We start from the raw sequence: 25025 nt of genomic DNA on the forward strand, positions 1-25025 counted from the left end.
TCAAATACTGAGAAGAGCCTCAACATGGATTGCGCAATGACTCAGCTAACTGTGCTAGCATGCTATGCAGTGAGACCTTATCGCTGTTTCTCTGTATGTCGCATTTAAAACGTTTGCTATATGAACTAAATTTCCATCATTTAGCTGATGTATATAATGTACAGTGTTTTTTTTGCTGAGCAATAATAAAACGGCTGCTAAAAGGCACTAAATGTGGCACGCAGTTCTCCTGCCTCATGGTAGGGGGCGCTAGTGATTCTTCTTGCGACTCCTCGGCTGCACAATAAGTGACAGCAAGCTACAATCAGGCGGCAACCTCCTGGTCTGAGCAGGGAGGCAAACCAGGAAGTGCCTTAAGCTGCATTCTACCGAAAATTCCAGCAGGGGGCGCTAAGTTTGGCTGCAAAAACATTTATGTCCATTCATTTCAATGCAAAATGAGCAAACTTCTCACTTGATTTATTATCTCAGAAGTTTTTTTTTTTAGGACAACACTATGGTCTCAATCACTAGTAAAAAATCATCTTCAAGACAATTTGATGTTAATAGTTAAAGAGTTAAAAATGGCCCCATTTAGAAGAAAATAGAAGATAAAGAATCGTATGATTTGGGGGCGGGGCTACCTTTGATTGACAGGTCACTAACAAGGCGAGCTGTCATCAGGAGAGAAGCAGAGCAATGCGTATCCACGGCAACGAGTCAATAAAGTTATATATAACGTTATATAGATATAAAAAGGGAAGTTTACCGGTTTGGTCTCATAACTTTGACCCTTTCACTGTATTTTCACTTAATGACAGTTTATTTGAATGTTTTGTTCATTAAATGTCTTGTTCAGTGTTTGGTTGGACTAACAGACACTCCAAGGAGTCGCTGCTCAGTTTTCTGAGGTCAGAAAGATACATTTTGTTTTTGTTTTTTTGCTAGCTAAAACTAACATCCCAGTTAATGCTCCAGTTAATGCTAACATGAATTAGCAGCAGCTTCTCTCAGTCAGGTTGAGGTGTAGAGAGGCTGTAGTCAGTGATCAGATCCCTCTCCTCCTCCACAGTCCAAATATGGTCTGCTTCCTGTATCGGAAACAAGATGGCGACGAGTGTAGCGCTGAACTCGAGGCTTCCAACGGGCCACAAACCAACGGGTCTATGGCTACCATCTACAGTTAGCAAGTCAAGTGCAGCCATCTGTTTATTTATTCATTTTTTTAAACTTCTACAAACAAGTTCTCTCATTTTTAGTGAAAAAATCAATATTTTGACTTAGTTTCTGCATAAAAATGGATTTTGATCACATTTCTAGCGAGAAATATATGTTTTATTTTCTAAATATTCACTCAGTGAATGTACATAATCACTTTGTATGTTGGAATAGCCACGGGATATGACTGGCATTAACTTGCATTGTAGCCAAATCCGTGTCAGTTTCACGGAAATTTGAGTGATTCCGTGGCTATTCCACGGATTTTGAGTTAAGCGAAATCCGTGGCTATTTCACGGATTCCTGTGAGACCAGGTTGCTCATGTTTCATGTTGCAATGTTTAATGGCTCTGTACTGTCTGTCCTAAAATAAAATTAATTAATTCATTCAGTTCATATGTTGTAAACCTGATTGTGATGAAGCCAGTGCCTCACCAGCCGTATTTACCTTAGAAATGACCTGGTTGTCTCCGGTCAGCGACAGGTCGGCGATGCGCTCCACGCACTGCACGATGCGCGTGCACGCTCTGGCCTCGTTCTGCGCCATCCACAGCACGTGCTCCTCCACCAGCATCATGTTGCTGGCTATGTCTGAGATATAGTCCCCGAGCTGAGGAGACACAAGCAGACATGTATGCTAATGCATGTACACAAAGCCCACACAAACACACACAAACACACACACACACACACAGAGACGCAGACTCATCATGCACATCAATCATATCCACAACAACAGGCACATTTATAATCTCCAGTCAGGATTGTGCGGGAGGCAATGGTGGCTTCATTCATTATAGGGAGATTTAATTTAGATTAGCAGCTCCAATGGGGCATAATCGCTTCCTTGGGATGGCAGTTCGCTATTTACTTACTGTACTTTTCATTGTTGCTTCATTTAACTGTTCTTTATTGGATGAATGAGGGTGGTCTCATCAGTATTGTCTCAGGAATGATAAAACTCTAAGTATCTCCTTATAATATCTCCTCCCGAGTGACCCATGATGAGTAATTGGACAAGTGAGAGCTAATATTGATTCTTTTTACTGACTAAGCTCAACACCCTTCCCCTCGCACAAGCTGACCTTCAGAGTGACGCAAAAGGCCCGCCGATCGCCTCCGGCCACGGGCGGAGGAGGAGGAGTTCGCTTCAGGTAAAACAACGACTCGCCCCCCAAAAAAAAGAGATGTGTCTTCATAATCATAATTGCCATTCAGGTCCGACGCCGCCATGGGCGAGAGGGAAAGCATACGAGGTGAGAAGTTAAGCTGTCTGGAATCGATTGAAGGATTGAAGCCGGAGCGTCAGCGTGTTGCCGGGTCTTTTTAGGCAGATCCTGCTGTCTCTGAGCTGAGATCTCCACACATACAAATTGTTGCACATCTTTTTAAAATCTTTTTTATGGAAAATGTGAGCCTTGTATGAATTTTAGACCCGATAAAAGAACAACAAACTATGTCTATTTCACAATGGTAACAAAGCAAAAAAAAAAAAAAAATTGTGAATCTGCTCCAAAATTTAACAGCTTCTTCCTTGGCCCACTGTAAACTGTAACAGAATAGAGTTACTCATGTTTTGTCAATTTGAATATGTAATCATGTTGTATTCTGTTACCATGACGACATTAGGCCCATATTAGGTCTTCTGTGTTTTTTCTATAGTATTCTATATGTTATATACCACAAAATATGTCTTATTTTTTATACTCTTTACTCTGTGTCTTTATCTTGGGCTGCTGTGACAACTAAATCATATATTATCTTATCTACTCCCCAAACTTGTAGACAGGCAAGCAAAAAAATGGTAATTGACCTTGAGAAAAGTTACATATTATCCCTTTAAATGACAGCGTCAGACTATAAAAACTGTTTTTACCCATAAGAACCCATGGTGACACCCTTGTAACAAACACTTTAAATCTTCTAAAATCTAAGATTAAACCCATTTAACAATTCTAACCCATTAATAGGGTGTCCTGTATTGCATTTAACATGTTCTGACCATATTTTCTGTCACAATTTTGATATATGTTAGCGTCAGCGTGTTGCCGGGTCTTTTTAGGCAGATCCTGCTGACTCGAGCTGAGATCCAAGGAAGGGTCCTTTTTCTTTTTTGCTCAATTAGAGCTTGTGAGGAGCTGTTGTTAGCTCTAGATATTCACAGTTTTCCTGACAAACGTTGCTTTCAGAAAACACATGCATGAATACTGTCAACAGAGGAGTAGCAGCTCCCAAAATGAGTGAACTAGTCCCCCTTTTTGGTGACGTGAATTAGCATTAGACTTGCAGTCAGCTTCTTCTGGAAGGATTCCTTTAGTGTTTATTGTTCAGAAGGTTTTAACTAGTAGCAAACTTCAAAATACAGATATCTGTTACCGTCAAATGATGTTTCCTGAACGGTGTTCTCCGTAGATCACCTCCTGGTTGGAGTTAGGATTTCAGTTTAAGGTGAGGCCTTGTAGAGAGAACTGTTTGGGGTTCAGGTAAACTTGGGCTCATGTTAACAACTTAAAGGAGGACTGGTTGGGGTCAGGGGTCAGGTTAAGGTAAGGGGGACACATATCGACGGGGAACAGACTTTAACATAACACCGGTAACACACCCGGCTTATAGAGGAGGCCGGCTTTTATTTACTAAAAGTTGTTTTTACACCCGGTTATTAAATGAGGCTGGTCATTAATAGGGGCCCGGCTTTAAATTGAGGAAATACGGTAAGTAACATATTCTAAATACTTAAATTATCAGAGAAACAAGCTGAGCAAGTAAGTAAGGATTTAATCTAAGATCCAGAGCAGGTGGTAACCTCCTGGTGTGAGCAGTGAAGCTAACCAGGAAGTGCCTTTAGCCTGTAATCTTTTAAAAATTCCAACTGTGGTTGCAGAAGAACTCCGGTCCTTTCCATCTCAATACAAAATGAAAAGACTTCTCACTTGACTTATTACCTCAGAAAAAACTCTCGTGGCAACATTATGGTCTCAATTAATATTTCTTCTTCAAGACATTCTTTTTTTTTGGCGTCGAACTCCGGTTTACTTTTGGAAGAGTTCAACATTTCTGAACTGGTTTCTGACATTTCTGACAGTATTCTTGCTCTGCTTTCCTTCTGGCTTTTCTCTCTGGCAGGTGCTCTCCACACATACAAATTGTTGCACATCTTTTAAAAATCTTTTTTTATGGAAAATTTGAGCCTCGTTTGAATTTTAGACCCAATAAAAGAACAACAAACTAGAAGGGCACTCCTCCAAGGCCATGCAAACAAAGCAAAAAAAATAAATTTGTGAATCTGCTCCAAAATTTAACAGCTTCTTCCTTGGCCCACTGTAAACTGTAACAGAATATAGTTACTCATGTTTTGTCATTTTGAATATGTAATCATGTTGTATTCTGTTACCATGACGACATTAGGCCTATTAGGTGTTTTTTCTATAGTATTCTAGATGTTATATACCACAAAATATGTCTTATTTTTTATACTCTTTACTCTGTTTGCCATACCTATGTGTCATATATATATATATCATATATTATCATATATTATCATATCTTATCTACTCCCCAAACTTGTAGACAAGCAAGCAAAAAAATGGTCATTCTTATCTTCTTGTCTTATTTTTTATACTCTTTACTCTGTTTGCCATAAGTATGTATCATATATATATATGATATATATATGATATATATATATATATATATATATGATGCATATATATATGATATATATATGATACATATATATATATATATATATATATATATATTATCTACCCCAAACTTGTAGACAGGCAAGCAAAAAAAATGGTAATTGACCTTGATAAAAATTACATATTATACCTTTAATGACAGTGTCAGACTATAAAAACTGTTTTAATAAAAGAGAACCAGGAGATTACAAGGTCAGGAGGAAAATACATATTTCGAATAATGTTGGTGGCGGCTAAAAAGGCCATCACCAGAAAATGGCTAAAAACAGATGCACCACAAATAGAGGATTGGGTAGAGGTAATGCTGGATATATATAGAATGGAGAAGCTGACTTTCTCAACTAGACTAAAAACAGATACTTTTATAATATACTGGAAAAACTGGGTTGATTTTGTGTCTCCATTGAGAGCAGACTTTGTACAGTAAGGACACTGTGTATTGTAGATTATTGACCCCCTTGGTTCAGGCTACAAACTTGTTCATTATTCATATGTTTATTTGATATGTTTACCCTCCAACGGGAGAAAAAGGGACGATGCAAAAGAGGTATGAAAATAAGGAGAGTAGTGGAAAAAGGTTTCATTTTACTTCTACTGTAACTTTACTTGATAATTTGTGTCAAACTAAGTCTCTGCTCCGTGGTGGAGAAGTATGCGAATATTCTACTAATCAGTGGTGGTTCTACACAGGGGCCTACAGGGGCCCCTGCCCCTGTGAAAAAGCTCTTGGCCCCTGCTGTGGCCCCTGTGTCAAATTAATAATAAAATGGTCAATTTATAATGAACAATGATGGAACAATTCTTACCCATTTTTGGTCAAACAATATCTCATTGTACGCAAAAGAAACCTAGAATGTGTACATTGTATAACAGTTTATTGTGCAATAAAAGCTTGCGTATATATAATAAAAGATCATTCTCACTCATTCTGCACTTTCAAAATAAAATAAAAAGTAATTGTGCACAAAAATGGGTAATGTCATTGTCCTACAAAAATAATTGTTATTGTTGGTAAGTCTCATTGTTTCAATCAATGTATTTGTATCTTCCAAATATACTTAAATGAGATTTTTTAAATAAGCTAAAATAAAGGTTTTGAATGCTAAGATATCATCTTTGGCGTTTTTTAATGTGCCCCTCTGATTGAACACTGGCCCCTCCTTGGCCCCCACAGTAAAACTGGTCTAGAACCGCCACTGCTACTAATGTTGGAAAATTGTACAGCACATGTAAAATGTCGATGGAATGTTGATATGTGGAATCAATAAAAAAGTAAAAAAAACTGTTTTAATATTGTCATGTGTGAAACTAAAGCTTCTGTGAGTCCACTCACGTCTCTGCGTTGCCCCACCAGCCTCGTCAGCCTCTCCACCAGGTGAGTGACGAAGATGACGTCCATGACGTCGGTGAAGAGCGCCGCCCTGCTGGTGAACGCCACCAGCTGCTGGCCCAGCGGCTGAGCGTTGGTGGTATTAATAGTTATCTGGAAAGCAAAGACAAACACACAGCAAACGTTCAGAGAGGAAGATCACACGCTCCTTCATGACAAATTAACAGAGATCACATGAAACAGCACTGACAACATGTAATAAATAATAAATCCCTGTAATGCCATTTCATGCCATGCATGTAGTTGTGAACCAGAATACAGTAACCCCCTTGAGAAATGCAGAATGAAAGAGCTTGTCACCAGTCAGTGTGGATTATGTATATAAAGGCTTACACGTACAGATCTGCAAATACCTGCAGGCTACAGATGAATCAGTGGAGATGTTTGTTTCTGTTTTCTAGGAATATGGAGTTATCAGATCTGGCTGTTAAATAGTCTGAGTAGGTTGGCAAATATGGAAAAGTCAACATGTTGAATGTCAGTAATTTGGTACAATTAGAAGTGATTCTTTGACAACCGAAACAAGGAACCTGGTCTCACAGGAGTCTGTGGAATAGCCACGGAATCACTCAAATTTCCGTGAAACTGACACAGATTTTGCTACAATGCAAGTTAATGACAGTCATATCCCGTGGCTATTCCATGGATATTTGTTCCTATTGGTTTGTTCCAAGTCACGTGACTTTCAAGGTCCCGGCGGTCAGAACAAAAAACATGGCGGACAGTTCTCTCATTTTTAGTGAAAAAAAATCAATATTTTGACTTAGTTTCTGCATAAAAATGGATTTTGATCACATTTCTAGAGAGAAATATATGTTTTATTTTCTAAATATTCCCTCAGTGAATGTACATAATCACTTTGTATGTTGGAATAAAACATATATTTCTCGCTAGAAATGTGATCAAAATCCATTTTGATCTGCATAATCCATTACAGTTATTACAATGAGAACTATGTCTTGTTCTTCCAGTGGTCATATCATGTTTGCATCTTGCTAATGGGCATGTATTAGTATTATGCATAGGATTTTTTATTCAGTCAAATGTAACATTTGCTGAGTTTTTTGATTTTTTTAAAAACTTTATTGAAGGTTTGGACAAATAAACTCAACTTCGTATTAAAGCCATGGGTATAAGCTCTCAAATACTTTTTGAATTTCATTTTTATCTGCTACAGAGGCTGAAAAATCTATTATTTAGTAGGTGTTGAATTTCCAGAAAAACTTCAGGTTTTAGGGGGTCATTTGAAAATCGCCCAGAGGTTTTCCAGGCATTTTTTTTCCAGGCGCTTTAGGCCTTAATGGGTTAAACACTGGCCCCTCCTTGGCCCCCACAGTAAAACAGGTGTGTCATATCAAGATTCTGTGTGTGGCGGTACCTGTGTGAGCTCATGCAGCGAGCGGGTCAGCTGGCTGGCGTACGGGCACTGGGTGTAGTCGTCCTCCGCCCAGCGCCCGGTCCGGTCGCAGCTCCTCCACGCCTTCTTCTCCTTCTGGCCGGGGGGGTGAGGAGCGCTGCTGGAGTGGTGGGGGGAGGAGGTGAAGGGTGCAGGAGAGCAGGGCAGGAAGGCGAGGATGCCAGCTAGAGTCTTTGGCCACCTGCCACACACACACACACACACACACACACACACACACACACACACACACGGTATCGACAATGAAGTGAGCTTAGGAAGCAACACTCACTGCACCAGATGGCAATTTCATACTCCCTGTACTTAGGAAATTATTAATTTGCATATTTGATTTACAGCTAGCTCTAATTATTTTTGCAGAAGACTGCCAGATTTTGATACTTGATTGTGAAACAATGTGTCGTCTTGGTGTTGACTTCTGACTTAATTAACTTTATTTTCTTACTTTATTAATCAACTTCATTGTCTTTTCCACTTTGTGCACAATGAAACTAGAAGAAAAAAGGTTTTGTTTTAATGACAAAATGCACTTCATGAGGCACTGCAGCAATTTTACGCATCAAGATTAGCTCAGCACACTTCACGGAGAGGAAACAGTTGTATAATGTATTCTGTGACTCAGAATTAGTTTCTTAAAGTCTGAAAAAATAACTTAACTGGATGGTTTTATTTGTTATTTTTCATTATTTATTTTTTTGATTATGCCTTGGAGAATAAATATTTCAAACAGAAAGCTTTTGTTACCGACTGGGTCATGGAGGGGTGAATGACGTGGGAACTTAACCGCCAGGGAAGATCTAAAGAAAGACGCTGTTATTTATTTATTTATTTATGGTAATTCTTCTTACTATTAGTTATTCCTTATCTGATTTCATTTTATTTTATGTATTATTTTTATTTATTTATTTATTTATTTACTATTAGTTATTCCTTATCTGATTTCATTTTATTTTATGTATTATTTTTATTTATTTATTTATTTACTATTAGTTGTTCCTTATCTGATTTCATTTTATTTTATGTATTATTTGTTATTTATTTATTTATTTACTATTAGTTATTCCTTATCTGATTTCATTTTATTTTATTATTATTTGTATTATTATTTTTTTTTTACTTGTTACACTTGACACTGTTTTGACTCTCGTAATGTCATCTCTTGATTTTGTTATGTCACTGAAAAATCAATAAACAAATGTTTTAAAAAAAAAAAAAAGAGACGCTGTTATTTATTTATTTATTTTTGGTAATTCTTCTTACTATTAGTTATTCCTTATCTGATTTCATTTTATTTTATGTATTATTTTAATTAATTAATTAATTTATTTATTTATTTAATTACTATTAGTTATTCCTTATCTGATTTAATTTTATTTTATGTATTATTTTCATTTATTTATTTATTTATTTACTATTAGTTATTCCTTATCTGATTTAATTTAATTTTATGTATTATTTTTATTTATTTATTTTTTTTACTTGTTACACTTGACACTGTTTTGACTCTCGTAATGTCATCTCTTGATTTTGTTATGTCCCTGAAAAATCAATAAACAAATGTTTAAAAAAAAAAAAAAAGCTGATTCAATTCAAAAGACGCTGTTGAATTGAATCATGGGAAATGTAGGATTCAGTGTTTTGCAGCTTGACAGAGCAACAACCTCCAGGCCTGAAAGTAAAACCAAGGCAAATGTGTCTAAACCTGCATTTTTCTTAATGGCCAGAAGGGGGCGACTCAACTGGTTGTTTTAAAAAAAATTGTATTGAATTGAAGTCCATGGAAAAATTACCCTATTTTCCACTTGATTTATAGCCTCAGTTCACATTTCCCTAATGACGTTATGTCATTTTTATGTCATTTTATGGTCTCAATTTCAAATTCCAACTCTTCTTTAACCCTTTGATGCACAACATGGGTCATATGTTCCCATGTTGTTTAATGCTGCTGTGTGTTTCTGTGCTCTATCTTTTGATATCAACTTATTTTATGATTGAACATTCTAAATATTCTTTAAATATCTTGTTTTTGACAACAACAGATCATTATTTCCATTTTGCTTCTCATAATTTATAAAGAAAAAAAAGTTTTTGTATTATTACATTGCTAACTACTTGGCTAAGTAGCTTGCTAAGCTAACTACTTAGCCAAGAAGTTTGCTAAGAAGTTAGCTTAACAAGCTACTTAACTAAAAAAATGGATATGGCTCATTTTTCAACCATGTTGTGTATTCGAAGAGTAGTGACAGAAAAAGGGATTTTATTCAAAAATTAATAAAGGAAAACATAAAAATTAGGATGTATGATGATCAAAAACAAACTAATTGAGGAAAACCTGGAATACTGAATGATGAATTATTGCAAAGATATAGAACATAAAAACTGTCGGGTCACTTTAGACCCATGTTGTGCATCAAAGGGTTAATACAACATTAACTTTATTTGACATTATGGTCCCATTTAGAGTATAACAGGTGATAAACTTTTCACTACACTGCTTCCTGTAAATCAGGCAAAGCATCTCCATGGCACTCTGTTCATATGAATAACCATCAACTTGTTTTTGGTTGTTGTCTGGTTGTTTCAGTGTGTTTTCAGTCCATAAAACTCAAGTTGCCAAAAACTGTCTTGTTCAGCAATCTGTTATACGAAAAGACCCTCAGCTTGGAAGAACTTTAGGCCAAAATTTGCATTCCAATTAACATCACAGTTAACATGAATTACAAATGCACCTTGCTAACCAATCTGTTTAGCAGGTGCAGCTGGTAGCTTAGCATGTGTTATGCTAATGCTACATGGCCCCACTGGGCTGGTTAACCTGCATAACCTCCCCAGATCTACCCTCCCTTCCAAATATGGGCATGTCTGGCTCCAAAAAAACAAAATGACAAACTTGAGGGTTTAAAACCGTAGTCCAGAAAACAAGTTACTTCAGTGGCTGAGTTTGACTACTTTTATCAACCTGGTCTCACAGGAATCCGTGAAATAGCCACAGAATCACTCAAATTTCCGTGAAACTGACACGGATTTGGCTACAATGCAAGTTAATGCCAGTCATATCCCGTGGCTATTCCAACATACAAAGTGATTATGTACATTCACTGAGTGAAGATTTAGAAAATAAAAGATATAGTTCTCGCTAGAAATGTGATCAAAATCTATTTTTATGCAGAAACTAAGTCAAAATATTGATTTTTTTCACTAAAAATTTTGTGTCTTTTTTGGTCATTTGTGTCTTTTTTGGTCATTTTATGTCTTTTTTGTCATTTTGTGTCTTCTGTGGGTTTTTTTGGTTATTCTGTCTTCTCATTTTGTGTCTTTTTTGGTCATTTTGTGTATTTTTTGTGTCTTGTTTGGTAATTTTGTGTCTGTTGTGTCTTTTTTAGTTATTTTGTGTCTTTTTTTGGTCATTTTGTGTCTTTTTTGGTCATTTTGTGTCTTTTTTTTAGTAACAAACCAATAGGAACAAATATCCATGGAATAGCCACGGGATATGACTGTCATTAACTTGCATTGTAACAAAATCCGTGTCAGTTTCACGGAAATTTGAGTGATTCCGTGGCTATTCCACGGATTTTGACTTAAGCGAATCTGTGGCTATTTCACAGATTCCTGTGAGACCATGTTCCTTGTTTCCGTTGTCAAAGAATCAGAAATAAAATGACCAAAAAAGACACAAAATGACAAAAAAAAAGACAAAAAAAATAAATAAAATGACCAAAAAAGACACAAAATGACCAAAAAGACACAAAATGACCAAAAAAAGAAACAAAATGACCAAAAAAAGTGTGAGACCAGGTTCTCTTTTATACAGTCTGTGCCTTTTGACCCATGTCAGGTCCTTAAAGTCACGATATCTCAGCTTTTGCTGTTCAGTTTTGACCATTATTCCCTGAATTTGTTCCTCACAACTCTACGACAGATGGAACCCGGCAGAGAGGGATGTATATATGCAGGAGAAACCTGTTCCTGGTCCTTGCTGAAGGGGAAAGTCAGCCTAAAAGAGTAATTACAAGTGTTGTTCGTACGGCCATGCAAAGTTCAATGAAGTCTCCTCTGAAGCAAGACATGAGACTTCGTCAATAATGTCGTCAAGAGCCGAGTCCCGGAGCTGCTCTACTGACCAACCTGTGATCGGGGCCAGGGTGATTTTTTTACGGGGGGAAATGGAAAATTTTCATTTTCTGGGGTAATGCCTGTTAGTGTTTCAATAAAATAAAGCTCATCTGAGTGTAAAAAGTCAGCCAAACATTCACAGTCCACTACATTAGCTTCCATTTCCCAGATAATAAAAGAACTCCAGGTTTTGTTTTTTCTTGGCGCTGTTGTAGATTAAAGGTCTTATTTCTGCAGCCTGAGGAAAGAGTTGTTTGTGCTCACAAATATTGATCAATTTGTCTGCAATCAGAGGAGAAACATGTGTCTTGTGTTCTGTGATTATCTCCTTAAGGTAATGTCAAAATCCCGCTGCAGGAAAGGAGCTGCACTGTAAAAAAACAAACTGTTGTTTTTACGGTAAAAAACCAGCAGCTGTGGTTGCCAGAACTTTACCGTAATAAATACAGTGCAACTTTTTTATAATATTACGGTAAAAAGATATTGGCTAGGTTTAAGATTGCCATTTTATTCCATTTTTTACAGTATAAATAAAGAGTTTTTCCATCAAAAGAAACTCTGTTCTGCCATATAATTGACAAAAAAATACTTCATAAGATTTTACTATTAAATATGACATTATATTTTTGTTAGAGATATTGTGTTTAGAACATTTAACAGTTAGAAAAAGTATTTTTTACAAAAGATAAATGCAAAAATGACAGTGATGGCTTACACATTAAAACTTTATCTCAGAATATCAGTTGCTTTCACTTAAATTTGCATCTAAAATCTCAGAAAATATTTTTATTTTTTACTCGTAAATGTGCTGGTTTTAATCTTAAAGAATATCTGATTTATTTTTCTCAGAAATTTGAGTTTTTGTCTTTTGCCACTTTCATCTTTATTCATGATATTCAAGTTTGTTTATATATAACAGTATATTTTTGACACAAACACAGTGCCAGTGAATATTACAGTAGAGTAATGTATTTAAAAATAAAAAGAAGTAAAACATACTGTTTTAGCTGATATATACATTTACAGTGTTTCATTGTTACTGAAACTGAATTAACTCATTTATCATTTTACGTCTTTTACTGTCATGGTTTAGCAGTTTTTAACCGTAAAATCTACATTTTTTACAGTGTGGAGTAATGCTTAATGTGGCAACACTTTTGACTTGATCTAAATGAAAATAAAGGAGCGCTGCACTCAGGAGGCAGGTAATCAGTTCTGAGGCTAGAGACCTGCCATCCTGCTCTTTTTCCCTCCATCCATGTTGTCGCTGCAGCAGCAGCTACTTAGTAATAAATGGCGTTAATTTCGCCCCCCAACAAAATAGGGGGCTCATTTTCCACCCCATTACTCCAAAGCTCCTGCAGAAACAAAAGCCTGCTTGCTGCACTAGAAGTGGGCTGTACAGTACAAGGAGCTACAAAGGAGTACATCCATGAGGTTTCAAGGTGGTCACGGGGCGCCGAGGACGAGAAAAAAGGCAAAATATTCTGTTTAATTTACGGTAAAATACCGGCAGCTGTGGTTGCCAGAACTTTACCGTAAAAAATACAGTGAGTGGGTTTTCTACTGTAAATTTAAATGTAAATATCAGCTAAATCTGTCATTTAGACTGAAAAATCACTTGCCATTTTATCCCTATTGTGTCTCTTTTTGGTAATTTTGTGTCTCAGTTTTTTAATGCAATTATTCAAGTTAAGCAATTCAAATTCAAATACAAATAATTCAAATTCAGTATCTGGTGGCACATATTTCAGCCCATAGCTTCATTGCTCTCAATTTTTTTTGAATGAAACAGCTAAAATTTAAAATGAAAAAGCCTAACTTTGCAGCGTTTTTTTTTTTTTTTTTTTTTTTTTTTTTCTCGTTTCATATGATACCAGTATCTTCAGTTTATTCCTAAAAGTAAAAAAAATACAAAAACGGATAAAATACTGCTGGTTGTTTGAACGCTAAATACACTGTAAAAAATATTCTGTTTAATTTACGGTAAAATACCGGCAGCTGTGGTTGCCAGAACTTTACCGTAAAAAATACAGTGAGTGGGTTTTCTACTGTAAATTTAAATGTAAATATCAGCTAAATCTGTCATTTAGATTTGAAAAATCACTTGCCATTTTATCCCTATTGTGTCTCTTTTTGGTAATTTTGTGTCTCATTTGATAATTTTACGTTTTTTTTTGGTCATTTTGTGTCTTTTTTGATGGTTTTGTGTCTCTTTTGGTCGTTTTCTGTCTTTTTTTTTGGGGTCATTTTGTGTCTTTTTAGATAGTTTTGTGTCTCTTTTGGTCATTTTGTGTCTTTTTTGATGGTTTTGTGTCTCTTTTGGTCGTTTTCTGTCTTTTTTTTTGGTAATTTTGTGTCTTTTTAGATAGTTTTGTGTCTCTTTTGGTCATTTTGTGTCTTTTTTGATGGTTTTGTGTCTCTTTTGGTCGTTTTCTGTCTCTTTTTTTGGTCGTTTTGTGACTCTTTTGGTCATTTTAGGTCCTTTGTTAGGTCCTTTGGTCTGCTATTATTTTTAGGGTAGTTATGTCCTTGTGACGTTATGGTATTTCTCCATTCATTTTAAATGAAAAATCTAATATTTTTTACAGCAAAACTGTGTTTTCTAAAGTTTATGACAGAAAAAAGTAAAAGTTTTGTGCTATTCTTTGATTTACGGTAATTAAAAGTGTCTACTACGGTGATATTACATTTTTAATTTCACGCCCTATTCCTGATATAATTTGACAGTGTTTTACTGTAATTTTTACAAACATTTTTTACAGTGTGCAGGGTAAGATTGTGTAGTTCTTGTTCTTTTTTTTATGTGAAACCTGAGTCATGGGAAAAAGTGCTCTACGTTTTTTATAGTCGTGCTATAAAGCCAAACTATATAGAGCCATAATGTTTGTGGGAGTTTTCATATCACACATCCAATTATTATTATTTAAATGTAAATATCAGCTGAATCTGTCATTTAGACTGAAAAATCACTCGCCATTTTATCCCTATTGTGTCTCTTTTTGGTAATTTTGTGTCTCATTTGATAATTTTACGTATTTTTTTGGTCATTTTGTGTCTTTTTTTGATAATTTCATGTCTCTTTTGGTCGTTTTCTGTTTGTTTTTTTTGGGTCATTTTGTGTCTTTTTAGATAGTTTTGTGTCTCTTTTGGTCATTTTGTGTCTTTTTAGATAGTTTTGTGTCTCTTTTGGTCATTTTGTGTCTTTTTAGATAGTTTTGTGTCTCTTTTGGTCATTTTGTGTCTTTTTTGATGGTTTTGTGTCTCTTTTGGTCATTTTGTGTCTTTTTTGATGGTTTTGTGTCTCTTTTGGTCGTTTTCTGTCTCTTTTTTTGGTTGTTTTGTGACTCTTTTGGTCATTTTAGGTCCTTTGTTAGGTCCTTTGGTCTGCTATTATTTTTAGGGTAGTTATGTCCTTGTGACGTTATGGTATTTCTCCATTCATTTTAAATGAAAATCTAATATTTTTTACAGCAAAACTGTGTTTTCTAAAGTTTATGACAGAAAAAAGTAAAAGTTTTGTGCTATTCTTTAAATTAATGGTAATTAAAAGTGTCTACTACGGTGATATTACATTTTTAATTTCACGCCCTATTTCTGATATAATTTGACAGTGTTTTACTGTAATTTCTACAAACATTTTTTACAGTGTGCAGGGTAAGATTGTGTAGTTCTTGTTCTTTTTTTAATGTGAAACCTGAGTCATGGGAAAAAGTGCTCTCCCTGTTTTTTATAGCCGTGCTATAAAGCCAAACTATATAGAGCCATAATGTTTGTGGGAGTTTTCATATCACACATCCAATTATTATTAAAATATATGAACTGTCCAGGCTCTACTGTACTGTACGCACTCAATTCTGGTCTTTGACAGTTAATGAGCTGCATCTGGTGCAACGCAGACCAGGTGTGGGAGTTTTTTTTTGTCAGGTGGAACAAAAAGCAGCACGACAGCAGCAGGAAGCAGACTTAAGTAGCTCAACTGCATTGTACACGTTGCGATAATAGCAGGGAGAGTGAGTGCACTGATTACAGTATTAATTTTCATACAGTAGACTCTGTAATTGGGACTGGTGACTTAAATTATAGTGAGGTTAAACTATTGCCTCGGAGACCTCCCGGTATCCGCTTTTGAAAACCAGCCATTACTGTCCATTACCGCTGATTACACAGAACTAGTTGGTAAATGAAAACTACACTTAAGATTCAAGGTTTATTTATGTAACCTTGGTTATGTTTTACCCATAGACTCGCTCTTCAAAGAATTGTTTGACATGTTGGGAAATAAGCTTATTTACGTGAGTTGAATAGTGAGATCGATACCACCGTGTTTGTAAAAAAAAAAAGACACAAATTGACCACAAAATGATCTAAAAAAGACACAAATTGACCACAAAATGATCTAAAAAAAGACACAAATTGACCACAAAATGATCTAAAAAAGACACAAATTGACCAAAAAAGACACAAATTGACCACAAAATAATCTAAAAAAGACACAAATTGACCACAAATTGACCAAAAAAGACACAAATTGACCACAAAATGATCTGAAAAAGACACAAATTGACCACAAAATTATCTAAAAAAGACACAAATTGACCACAAAATGACCAAAAAAAGACACAAATTGACCACAAAATGATCTAAAAAAGACACAAATTGACCACAAAATGACCAAAAAAAGACACAAATTGACCACAAAATGACAAAAAAAGACACAAATTGACCACAAAATGACCAAAAAAAGACACAAATTGACCACAAAATGATCTAAAAAAGACACAAATTGACCACAAAATGACCAAAAAAGACACAAATTGACCACAAAATGATCTAAAAAAGACACAAATTGACCACAAAATGACCAAAAAAGATGCAAACTGACCACAAAATGACCAAAAAAGACACAAATTGACCACAAAATGACCAAAAAGACACAAATTGACCACAAAATGATCTAAAAAAGACACAAAATGACCAAAAAAGACACAAATTTACCACAAAATGATCTAAAAAAGACACAAATTGACCACAAAATGACCAAAAAAGACACAAATTGACCACAAAATGACCAAAAAAGACACAAATTGACCACAAAATGACCAAAAAAAGACACAAATTGACCACAAAATGATCTAAAAAAGACACAAATTGACCACAAAATGACCAAAAAAGACACAAATTGACCACAAAATGATCCAAAAAAGACACAAATTGACCACAAAATGATCTTAAAAAGACACAAATTGGCCACAAAATGATCTAAAAAAGACACAAATTGACCAAAAAAGACACAAATTGACCACAAAATGACCAAAAAAAATAGTAAGATCGATACCACCGTGTTTGTATGTTTACAGATACAATGTTGTGCATGAGTTGTCCATTGAATATGCTCATATTTATGGTAAATGGTGAACTTTTGCAACAGATAACAATCATGCACCGCTCATGCTGTGATTGACAGCACCCGGCTGCCAGTGTTGTGTCTAAATTTGGAAGGAAAACACTTATGTTGATAGCAGGTGTTATGTTTTTATCGAGTGACCCTGTTAACTGGAGCCTGAGCTGAATGCGTCATGGCTGCTCATAGAGATGGCAGCTGTTGGGAAGACGAACAGAACATAAAAGTGAAAGCCTTGAATTTTACTTTAATCAATTTTAAAAACATATTAATTTGTGTGTATTATCAGTATCAGCCAGTGAGGTTAGTTATTATGAGCAACCAAGGATGCTTTCAGCTTAGAGTCACCAGTTAACAAAGTCGCTCAATCGTACATTTTTATGCATAACTCATAAAACAAGTCAGAGAGTTAAAGCATTACAAAAAAAATCCCCAAATAAATTAACAAACGCAAGAAACGGGGGCTAGCTAGCCATTGTGCTTGAAAAACAACAAAAAATTGACGAATGACACCTGAAAGACTTACTGATAACTTATTATATCTTGTGCTTGACCTTGTACAAAAACAGATTGGTAAAAAAAAAAAAAAAAATCAGATTTGCCCCTTTTCGCCAACATGAACAGGTTCCACACCAAATGTTGAACCATTTGGAGCATTTCAGCCAAATTTGTTCTCTGGTTGTGGTTGTAATTGTTGTTTTTTGGATATAAAATACAGTAACTACAATACTTTTAGCAATAGAATAAAATGCTACAAAATAATCAATACAATCCACCATCTTGGTCTGACTGTTTAGTTCTGTTGTGCGTAGTGCAAATCCTTAATACAATGGTTCCATTCACAATTGATAGAAACTTGGGCAGATTTGCTCGATAGCCCCAAGAATTCTGAACAGAACCAGTTCACAAATATGCTGGAAAAGGGGCCATCGTAGATTTATGGGGAGTTTTTTGCCCTACAATTTCTTTGCCCCCATAAAATTTCTTTGCCCCCATAAACCCCCATAAAACCAGTTTTACACTTCTGTTTTTCAATAGATTATAATAACCGAAATTTAACAATCTTGAGTAAGTTTTAAAGGTGCTGGTGGCAGATTTTATTACCTTTGAATGCTAGCTGTTTGCTCCTGTTTCCAGTCTTGGTGCTAAGTTCATCAGTGTGGTTTTAATCTTCCAAAGAAGGTACATAATAGTAATTTCCCAAAATTGTGGGACTGTACCTTAAACCTCTGAAGTCCAGGAGATTTTGGTTAAAATTTGTCAACTTCCTCTGCATTAATTTCTGTCTCTGTTCAGCATCTTTCAGTCTGTCCTTACATCACATGCATGGCTCCTTTTTCTCAACACAAACTTGGCTATCAGTCAGATTGCAAACAGTCAATTTGCATGCAAATTAAAAATAGTAATAGTTTCCACTGTAGAAAGAAAATTCACCTTTTAAAAATGGTCTAGAAACATAAATGTCACACTGTGAAAGCTCCTATGATTGAACTTTAACTGGCTTTCTCAGCTTGTCTACATATCATATATAAATAAAGTTATTCATGTGAATAAAACGTGTATTTTCAATAAATAGATGGACTCCAGAGGGTTAAAAGCAAAAGTGGCACCAAAAAATGGCGTCCCCTCCAGGAATAAATGCCAAACTGCAGAAGAATAGCAGCACATTTGCCAAATCTGCTCCCAAGATTCATTCCAATGAGATCTCTTTTTTAAAGTGGACTCTTGTGCAGAATGAATGAAAGTTATTCATGTCAAGGTCAAGGTCAAGGTCACATTTATTTATAGAGCACTTTATATACAACCAAGGTTGACCAAAGTGCTTTACATGACTGAATCACAACAAAAAATCAATTCCAATACAAGATGCATAATTGAATAACAATAAACTCACAAAATAAAAATAAAAGACAATTTAATTTCTTTCTTCTCACGCAGGTTCAAAAGCCTGGGAGAAAAAATGATTCTTAAGAGAAGATTTAAGTCTTTGACGAGCGGATATGCAGCGGTAAACTGTTCCACAGCTTCGGGGCAGCCACTGCAAAAGAGTGATCGCCTTTTGTTTTTAGCATTTAGGCTCATCCAGGTAGGACTCATTAGACCTCAGAGCTCTGGTCGGTCTGTGAACCTGTATGAGTTCAGCCAAATAAGCTGGAGCCAATCCGTTTAAAATTTTAAAAACAAACATCAGGATCTTAAAATGTATTCTAAAACGGGCAGGAAGCCAGTGTAGAGAGGCCAGAACTGGGGTTATGTGTTCCCGTTTCTTTGTGCCTGTTAAAAGACGCGCTGCAGCATTCTGTACCAGTTGTAGGCGTCGCAATGAGCGCTGGGCTAAACCTTCATACAGCGAGTTGCAAAAATCCAGCTTTGTTGAGATAAAAGCATGAATAACCTTCTCCAGGTCACTAGGAGAGAGTTACGGTTTTACCCTGGCCAGAAGTCGCAGCTGGAAAATGTGAATGTGAATAAAACGTGTATTTTCAATGGACTCCAGAGGGTTAAAGTGCTCTATATTCAGTATAGTATACAGTATATATTCTGACAGTGTTAGTAGTTGACCCCACATGGTCAGGTAGCCGTACGTGACTCACCTGAAGTCTCCCTTGTTGTTGGTGACTCTGTCGGTGGGGCAGTATGGTGCTGACGTCTCCAGAACAACTATCTCCATTTGCTGAGAAGCGTTGCCACGGGAACTGATCACCAGGCACTCCCAGATGCCAGCGATGCCCACGTCAATGTTGGAGAGGATGACCTCACTGGAGGAGGAGAACAGAGGAGTGAAACTCTGAATGTGAGAGTGTTGGATTACGTGTCTGTGTGGTGAACTTCTTCTTCTTCCCATGAGTCTTAACCCATAAGAACCTATGGTGACACCCGTGTATCAAACACTTTAAATCTTCTAGAATCTCCCATATTCAGCTTTATGCTTCACCTTAACTCATTAAATCCCTAAGAGACAAAAAGACACAAATTGACCACAAAATTATCTAAAAAAGACACAAATTGACCACAAAATGATCTAAAAAAAGACACAAATTGACCACAAAATGATCTAAAAAAGACACAAATTGACCACAAAATGATCTAAAAAAGACACAAATTGACCACAAAATGATCTAAAAAATACACAAATTGACCACAAAATGATCTAAAAAAGACACAAATTGACCACAAAATGATCTAAAAAAAGACACAAATTGACCACAAAATAATCTAAAAAAGACACAAATTGACCACAAAATGATCTAAAAAAGACACAAATTGACCACAAAATGATCTAAAAAAGACACAAATTGACCACAAAATGATCTAAAAAAAGACAAATTGACCACAAAATAATCTAAAAAATCTAAAAAAAAGTGAATATTACAGTAGAGTAAAAAAAGTGAATATTACAGTAGAGTAATGTATTTAAAAAAAAGAAGAAGAAGAAGTAAAACATACTGTTTTGGCTGATATATATATTTACGGTGTTTCATTGTTACTGAAACTGAATTAACTCATTTATCATTTTACGTCTTTTACTGTCATGGTTTAGCAGTTTTTCACCATAAAATCTACAGACATTTTTTACAGTGTGGGTTAAACGCCCTTAAAAGGTTTGGACAAGGTGCTGGATTAGGATTTGGTCTTGGGTTTAGGGTCAAATGTAGACTAAGGATTATCTGTGTGTTAGGTCTTGAATTTCGGATGGTTTTGGTTTTATTTTTAGATGAGGCTGAGGATTAGAGCTAGTCATGCAGTGCGGGGTTAAGGTCAGGGCAACTTTTAAGGATTCCGGAAGCTCCGAATCAGGATGAAAAACCACAAAAAGGAGTGTGCTTTCACAAAATCTGATTCATTCAGAGACCCTTGTGCGTGTGTGCAGTGGCTTAAAATGTTGGCCATGACTTAAGATGATCATTACTCATGCTTATCTTTTCTACTTTGTCACAGCGATTCCTATCTCAATGGAAAATGCCTGATTAAACAAAAGATGGTGAAACAGTGACAAAGAGCCAATGCAGGCCATTTGCCAAGGCGACTAATCTCGAGGATTTTACTCCTTATGAAAAAAAGGATAAAAGCCGGGGGAGATTGCTAAGCAACGAGCATTATCACCATGGAAATACTATCTCCTTGAGAAATGCCAACTGTTTAATTTCCAAATGCAATCCAGTTGTCATCAAATATACTCTTTGTTTGCTGTGTACTTAAACAGCTAATGCCTGTTTTGTGATTTAATTAAGCCGTGTGTGTTTATAATACGAGTCGCAGCATAGACACACAATGCTGTGTGAAGTTTTTAAATGCCACTTAGGGCAGCTATTCTCAACCTTGGGGTCGGGACCCCAATTGGGGTCGCGAGATGATTTCTGGGGGTCGCCAAATCATTTTGGAAGTCAGCTCTGTGTCAAAGTGTTCATGTGTTTTAGTCTTTTTGGTCACTTAATGTCTTTTTTTGGTCATTGTGGGTTTTTTTGTCATTTTGTGTCTTTTTTGGTCATTTTGTGTCTTTTTTTTGTCATTTTGTGTCTTTTTTTGGCCATTGTGGGTTTTTTTTGTCATTTTGTGTCTTTTTTTTGTCATTTTGTGTCTTCTTTTGGCCATTTTGTGTCCTTTTAGGTCATTTTGTGTCTTTTTTTTTGCCATTTTGTGGTCAATTTGTGTCTTTTTTGGTCATTTTGTGTCTTTTTTTTTTTTTACATTTTGTGTCTTTTTTAGTCATTTTGTGTCTTTTCTTTGGTCATTTTGTGTCTTTTTTGGTCAATTTGTGTCTTTTTTGGTCAATTTGTGTCTTTTCTTTGGTCATTTTGTGTCTTTTTTGGTCAATTTGTGTCTTTTCTTTGGTCATTTTGTGTCTTTTTTGGTCAATTTGTGTCTTTTTTAATCATTTTGTGGTCCATTTGTGTCTTTTTTGGTCATTGTGGGTTTTTTTTGTCATTTTGTGTCTTTTTTGGTCATTTTGTGTCTTTTTTTGATCATTTTGTGTCTTTTTTTGGCCATTTTGTGTCCTTTTAGGTCATTTTGTGTCTTTTTTTTGCCATTTTGTGGTCAATTTGTGTCTTTTTTGGTCATTTTGTTTCTTTTTTTTTACATTTTGTGTCTTTTTTAGTCATTTTGTGTCTTTTTTTTACATTTTGTGTCTTTTTTGGTCATTTTGTTTCTTTTTTTTTTTACATTTTGTGTCTTTTTTAGTCATTTTGTGTCTTTTCTTTGGTCATTTTGTGTCTTTTTTGGTCAATTTGTGTCTTTTTTGATCATTTTGTGTCTTTTTTGGTCATTTTGTTTCCTTTATTTGGTCATTTTGTGTCTTTTTTGAGTGATCTGAACTGTGCATGTGAGATTGTGTTCAGTGAGTGGGGGTCATGGACAACATGCATGTTAAATTGGGGGTCGCGACTCAAAAAGGTTGAGAACTACTGATTTAGGGAACAATGCTTGAAAAACGGAGGGAAAGTACGATGGTTGACATTAAAAATTATAAGTGACAGACTGGACAAGAAACTGCAATCTTTTCAGAGTAATAGTAGTAGTAGGAGTAGTAGTTTTTGTCATTTTGTGTCTTTTTTTGTCATTTTGTGTCTTTTTTTTTGCCATTTTGTGGTCAATTTGTGTCTTTTTTGGTCGTTTTGTTTCTTTTTTTTTTACATTTTGTGTCTTTTTTAGTCATTTTGTGTCTTTTTTGGTCAATTTGTGTCTTTTTTGGTCAATTTGTGTCTTTTTTGGTCAATTTGTGTCTTTTCTTTGGTCATTTTGTGTCTTTTTTGGTCAATTTGTGTCTTTTCTTTGGTCATTTTGTGTCTTTTTTGGTCAATTTGTGTCTTTTTTAATCATTTTGTGGTCCATTTGTGTCTTTTTTGGTCATTGTGGGGTTTTTTTTTGTCATTTTGTGTCTTTTTTGGTCATTTTGTGTCTTTTTTTTGATCATTTTGTGTCTTTTTTTGGCCATTTTGTGTCCTTTTAGGTCATTTTGTGTCTTTTTTTTGCCATTTTGTGGTCAATTTGTGTCTTTTTTGGTCATTTTGTTTCTTTTTTTTTACATTTTGTGTCTTTTTTAGTCATTTTGTGTCTTTTTTTTACATTTTGTGTCTTTTTTGGTCATTTTGTTTCTTTTTTTTTACATTTTGTGTCTTTTTTAGTCATTTTGTGTCTTTTCTTTGGTCATTTTGTGTCTTTTTTGGTCAATTTGTGTCTTTTTTGATCATTTTGTGTCTTTTTTGGTCATTTTGTTTCCTTTATTTGGTCATTTTGTTTCTTTTTTGAGTGATCTGAACTGTGCGTGTGAGATTGTGTTCAGTGAGTGGGGGTCATGGACAACATGCATGTTAAATTGGGGGTCGCGACTCAAAAAGGTTGAGAACTACTGACTTAGGGAACAATGCTTGAAAAACGGAGGGAAAGTACGATGGTTGACATTAAAAATTATAAGTGACAGACTGGACAAGAAACTGCAATCTTTCAGAGTAAAGATGATTAGTGGCTGAGCGGCTCTGATGTGGAGAAGCTATAATCCCAGAAAACATTTCTCAGAGGATGTGAGAGAAATATTATTCAGAAATATTAAATGCCTTCATTTTCTCTGTCTCTCTCTCACACACACACACACACACACACACTCGCTCTCACTCTAACTCTCTCGTCTCAACATGCCTATTACTAGAACAACTATTTTAGACCTGAGCCTGTCCCAGTATGCACTGGGTGAAAAAAGAGAGAATTACAGAGAATTGGGGGTTGTGAGCACACTGCAAAAAAAGCCAACTTGTATTTTTTTTTGTTGCCTAAAACAGTGATTTAAGTTGGTAAAACTTGGAAATATAAATTACTGACATTTAGGGCAATAATGTAAGTTAGCACAACAAAGGAAGCCAGTTGTCTGCTCAAAAACAAGTTGGTGAGTTGTTGTTACTTATATCTTTAAGTTGGGGTTCACAACAAGGGACAATAGTTCTGATAACTCTTATTTCTTTGTTGGGAAATGCGGGAAATCGGTGAAATTCATTAGCGAAAGCTAGCGGCTAACTGATGTTAGCGGCTATCTGATGCTAGTGGCACTGCTTGTTCCAGCTACAAGAGTAGCCATTAGCGTATCAATGCTAACTCAAAATTGTGATCGCAACACAAACACAAAACGGAATCGCGTTTTTTACATAACTTACAATTTTTTATGGAACTTACATTTTTACGTTACTCATGTTTTTAACATAACTTACATTTTTATGTAACTTAAAACAAAAGTAAAAGATTTTTAACGTAACTTCCATTATTTACGTGACTTCTGTGGCTTGACTTTTATGAATCATGTTTTCTTTTTACGTAATTGCGTTTTCACGGCTAACTGATGCTAGCGGCTAACTGATGCTAGCGGCTAACTGAGGCTAGCGGCTAACTGATGCTAGCGGCTAACTGATGCTAGCGGCTAACTGATGCTAGTGGCACTGCTTGTTACAGCTACAAGAGTAGCCGTTAGCGTATCAATGCTAACTCAAAATTGTGGTCGCAACATTAGTTCACATTTCATAGCGGCGTTACAATCGTGCCAATTCAGCACATTGCAGAAGTTAGCAGAAGTAAGGATTAAAAGTTATTACAATGTAAAACTATAAGTTAGTACAACTTACAGTTGAGTTGACAAAAATCTGAATTCAGAGTTGAGCAAACTCAAAAACAAAACTTAAAATATTTAGTTGTCCAACTTAAAATTGAAATTTGCCTTGAAATTTTGAGTTCACCCTACTTTTCTTTTTTTGCAGTGTATGTCAAACATCTGATAAGTTATTATTACAGGTAACAACATTCTTAGTGGGGTTACAGCTC

The 25025-nt window shown here is 35.5% G+C and overlaps 1 protein-coding gene across 1 annotated transcript in view; it reads right to left on the reverse strand.

Moving 5' to 3' along the window:
* Window positions 1–25025, reverse strand: part of LOC131993242 (adhesion G protein-coupled receptor A3) — a 436008-nt gene that overhangs the window by 278885 nt on the left and 132098 nt on the right. The window contains exons 8-11 of the mRNA XM_059359047.1: window positions 19817–19981; window positions 7667–7886; window positions 6232–6381; window positions 1646–1807 (exon numbers count right to left, since the gene is read on the reverse strand). Of these exons, the coding sequence (XP_059215030.1) occupies window positions 1646–1807; window positions 6232–6381; window positions 7667–7886; window positions 19817–19981 (697 nt within the window). The remainder of the gene's footprint in view (window positions 1–1645; window positions 1808–6231; window positions 6382–7666; window positions 7887–19816; window positions 19982–25025) is intronic.

This window comes from Centropristis striata, chromosome 20 (assembly GCF_030273125.1).
Source record: "Centropristis striata isolate RG_2023a ecotype Rhode Island chromosome 20, C.striata_1.0, whole genome shotgun sequence".
Classification (NCBI taxonomy): Eukaryota; Metazoa; Chordata; class Actinopteri; order Perciformes; family Serranidae; genus Centropristis; species Centropristis striata.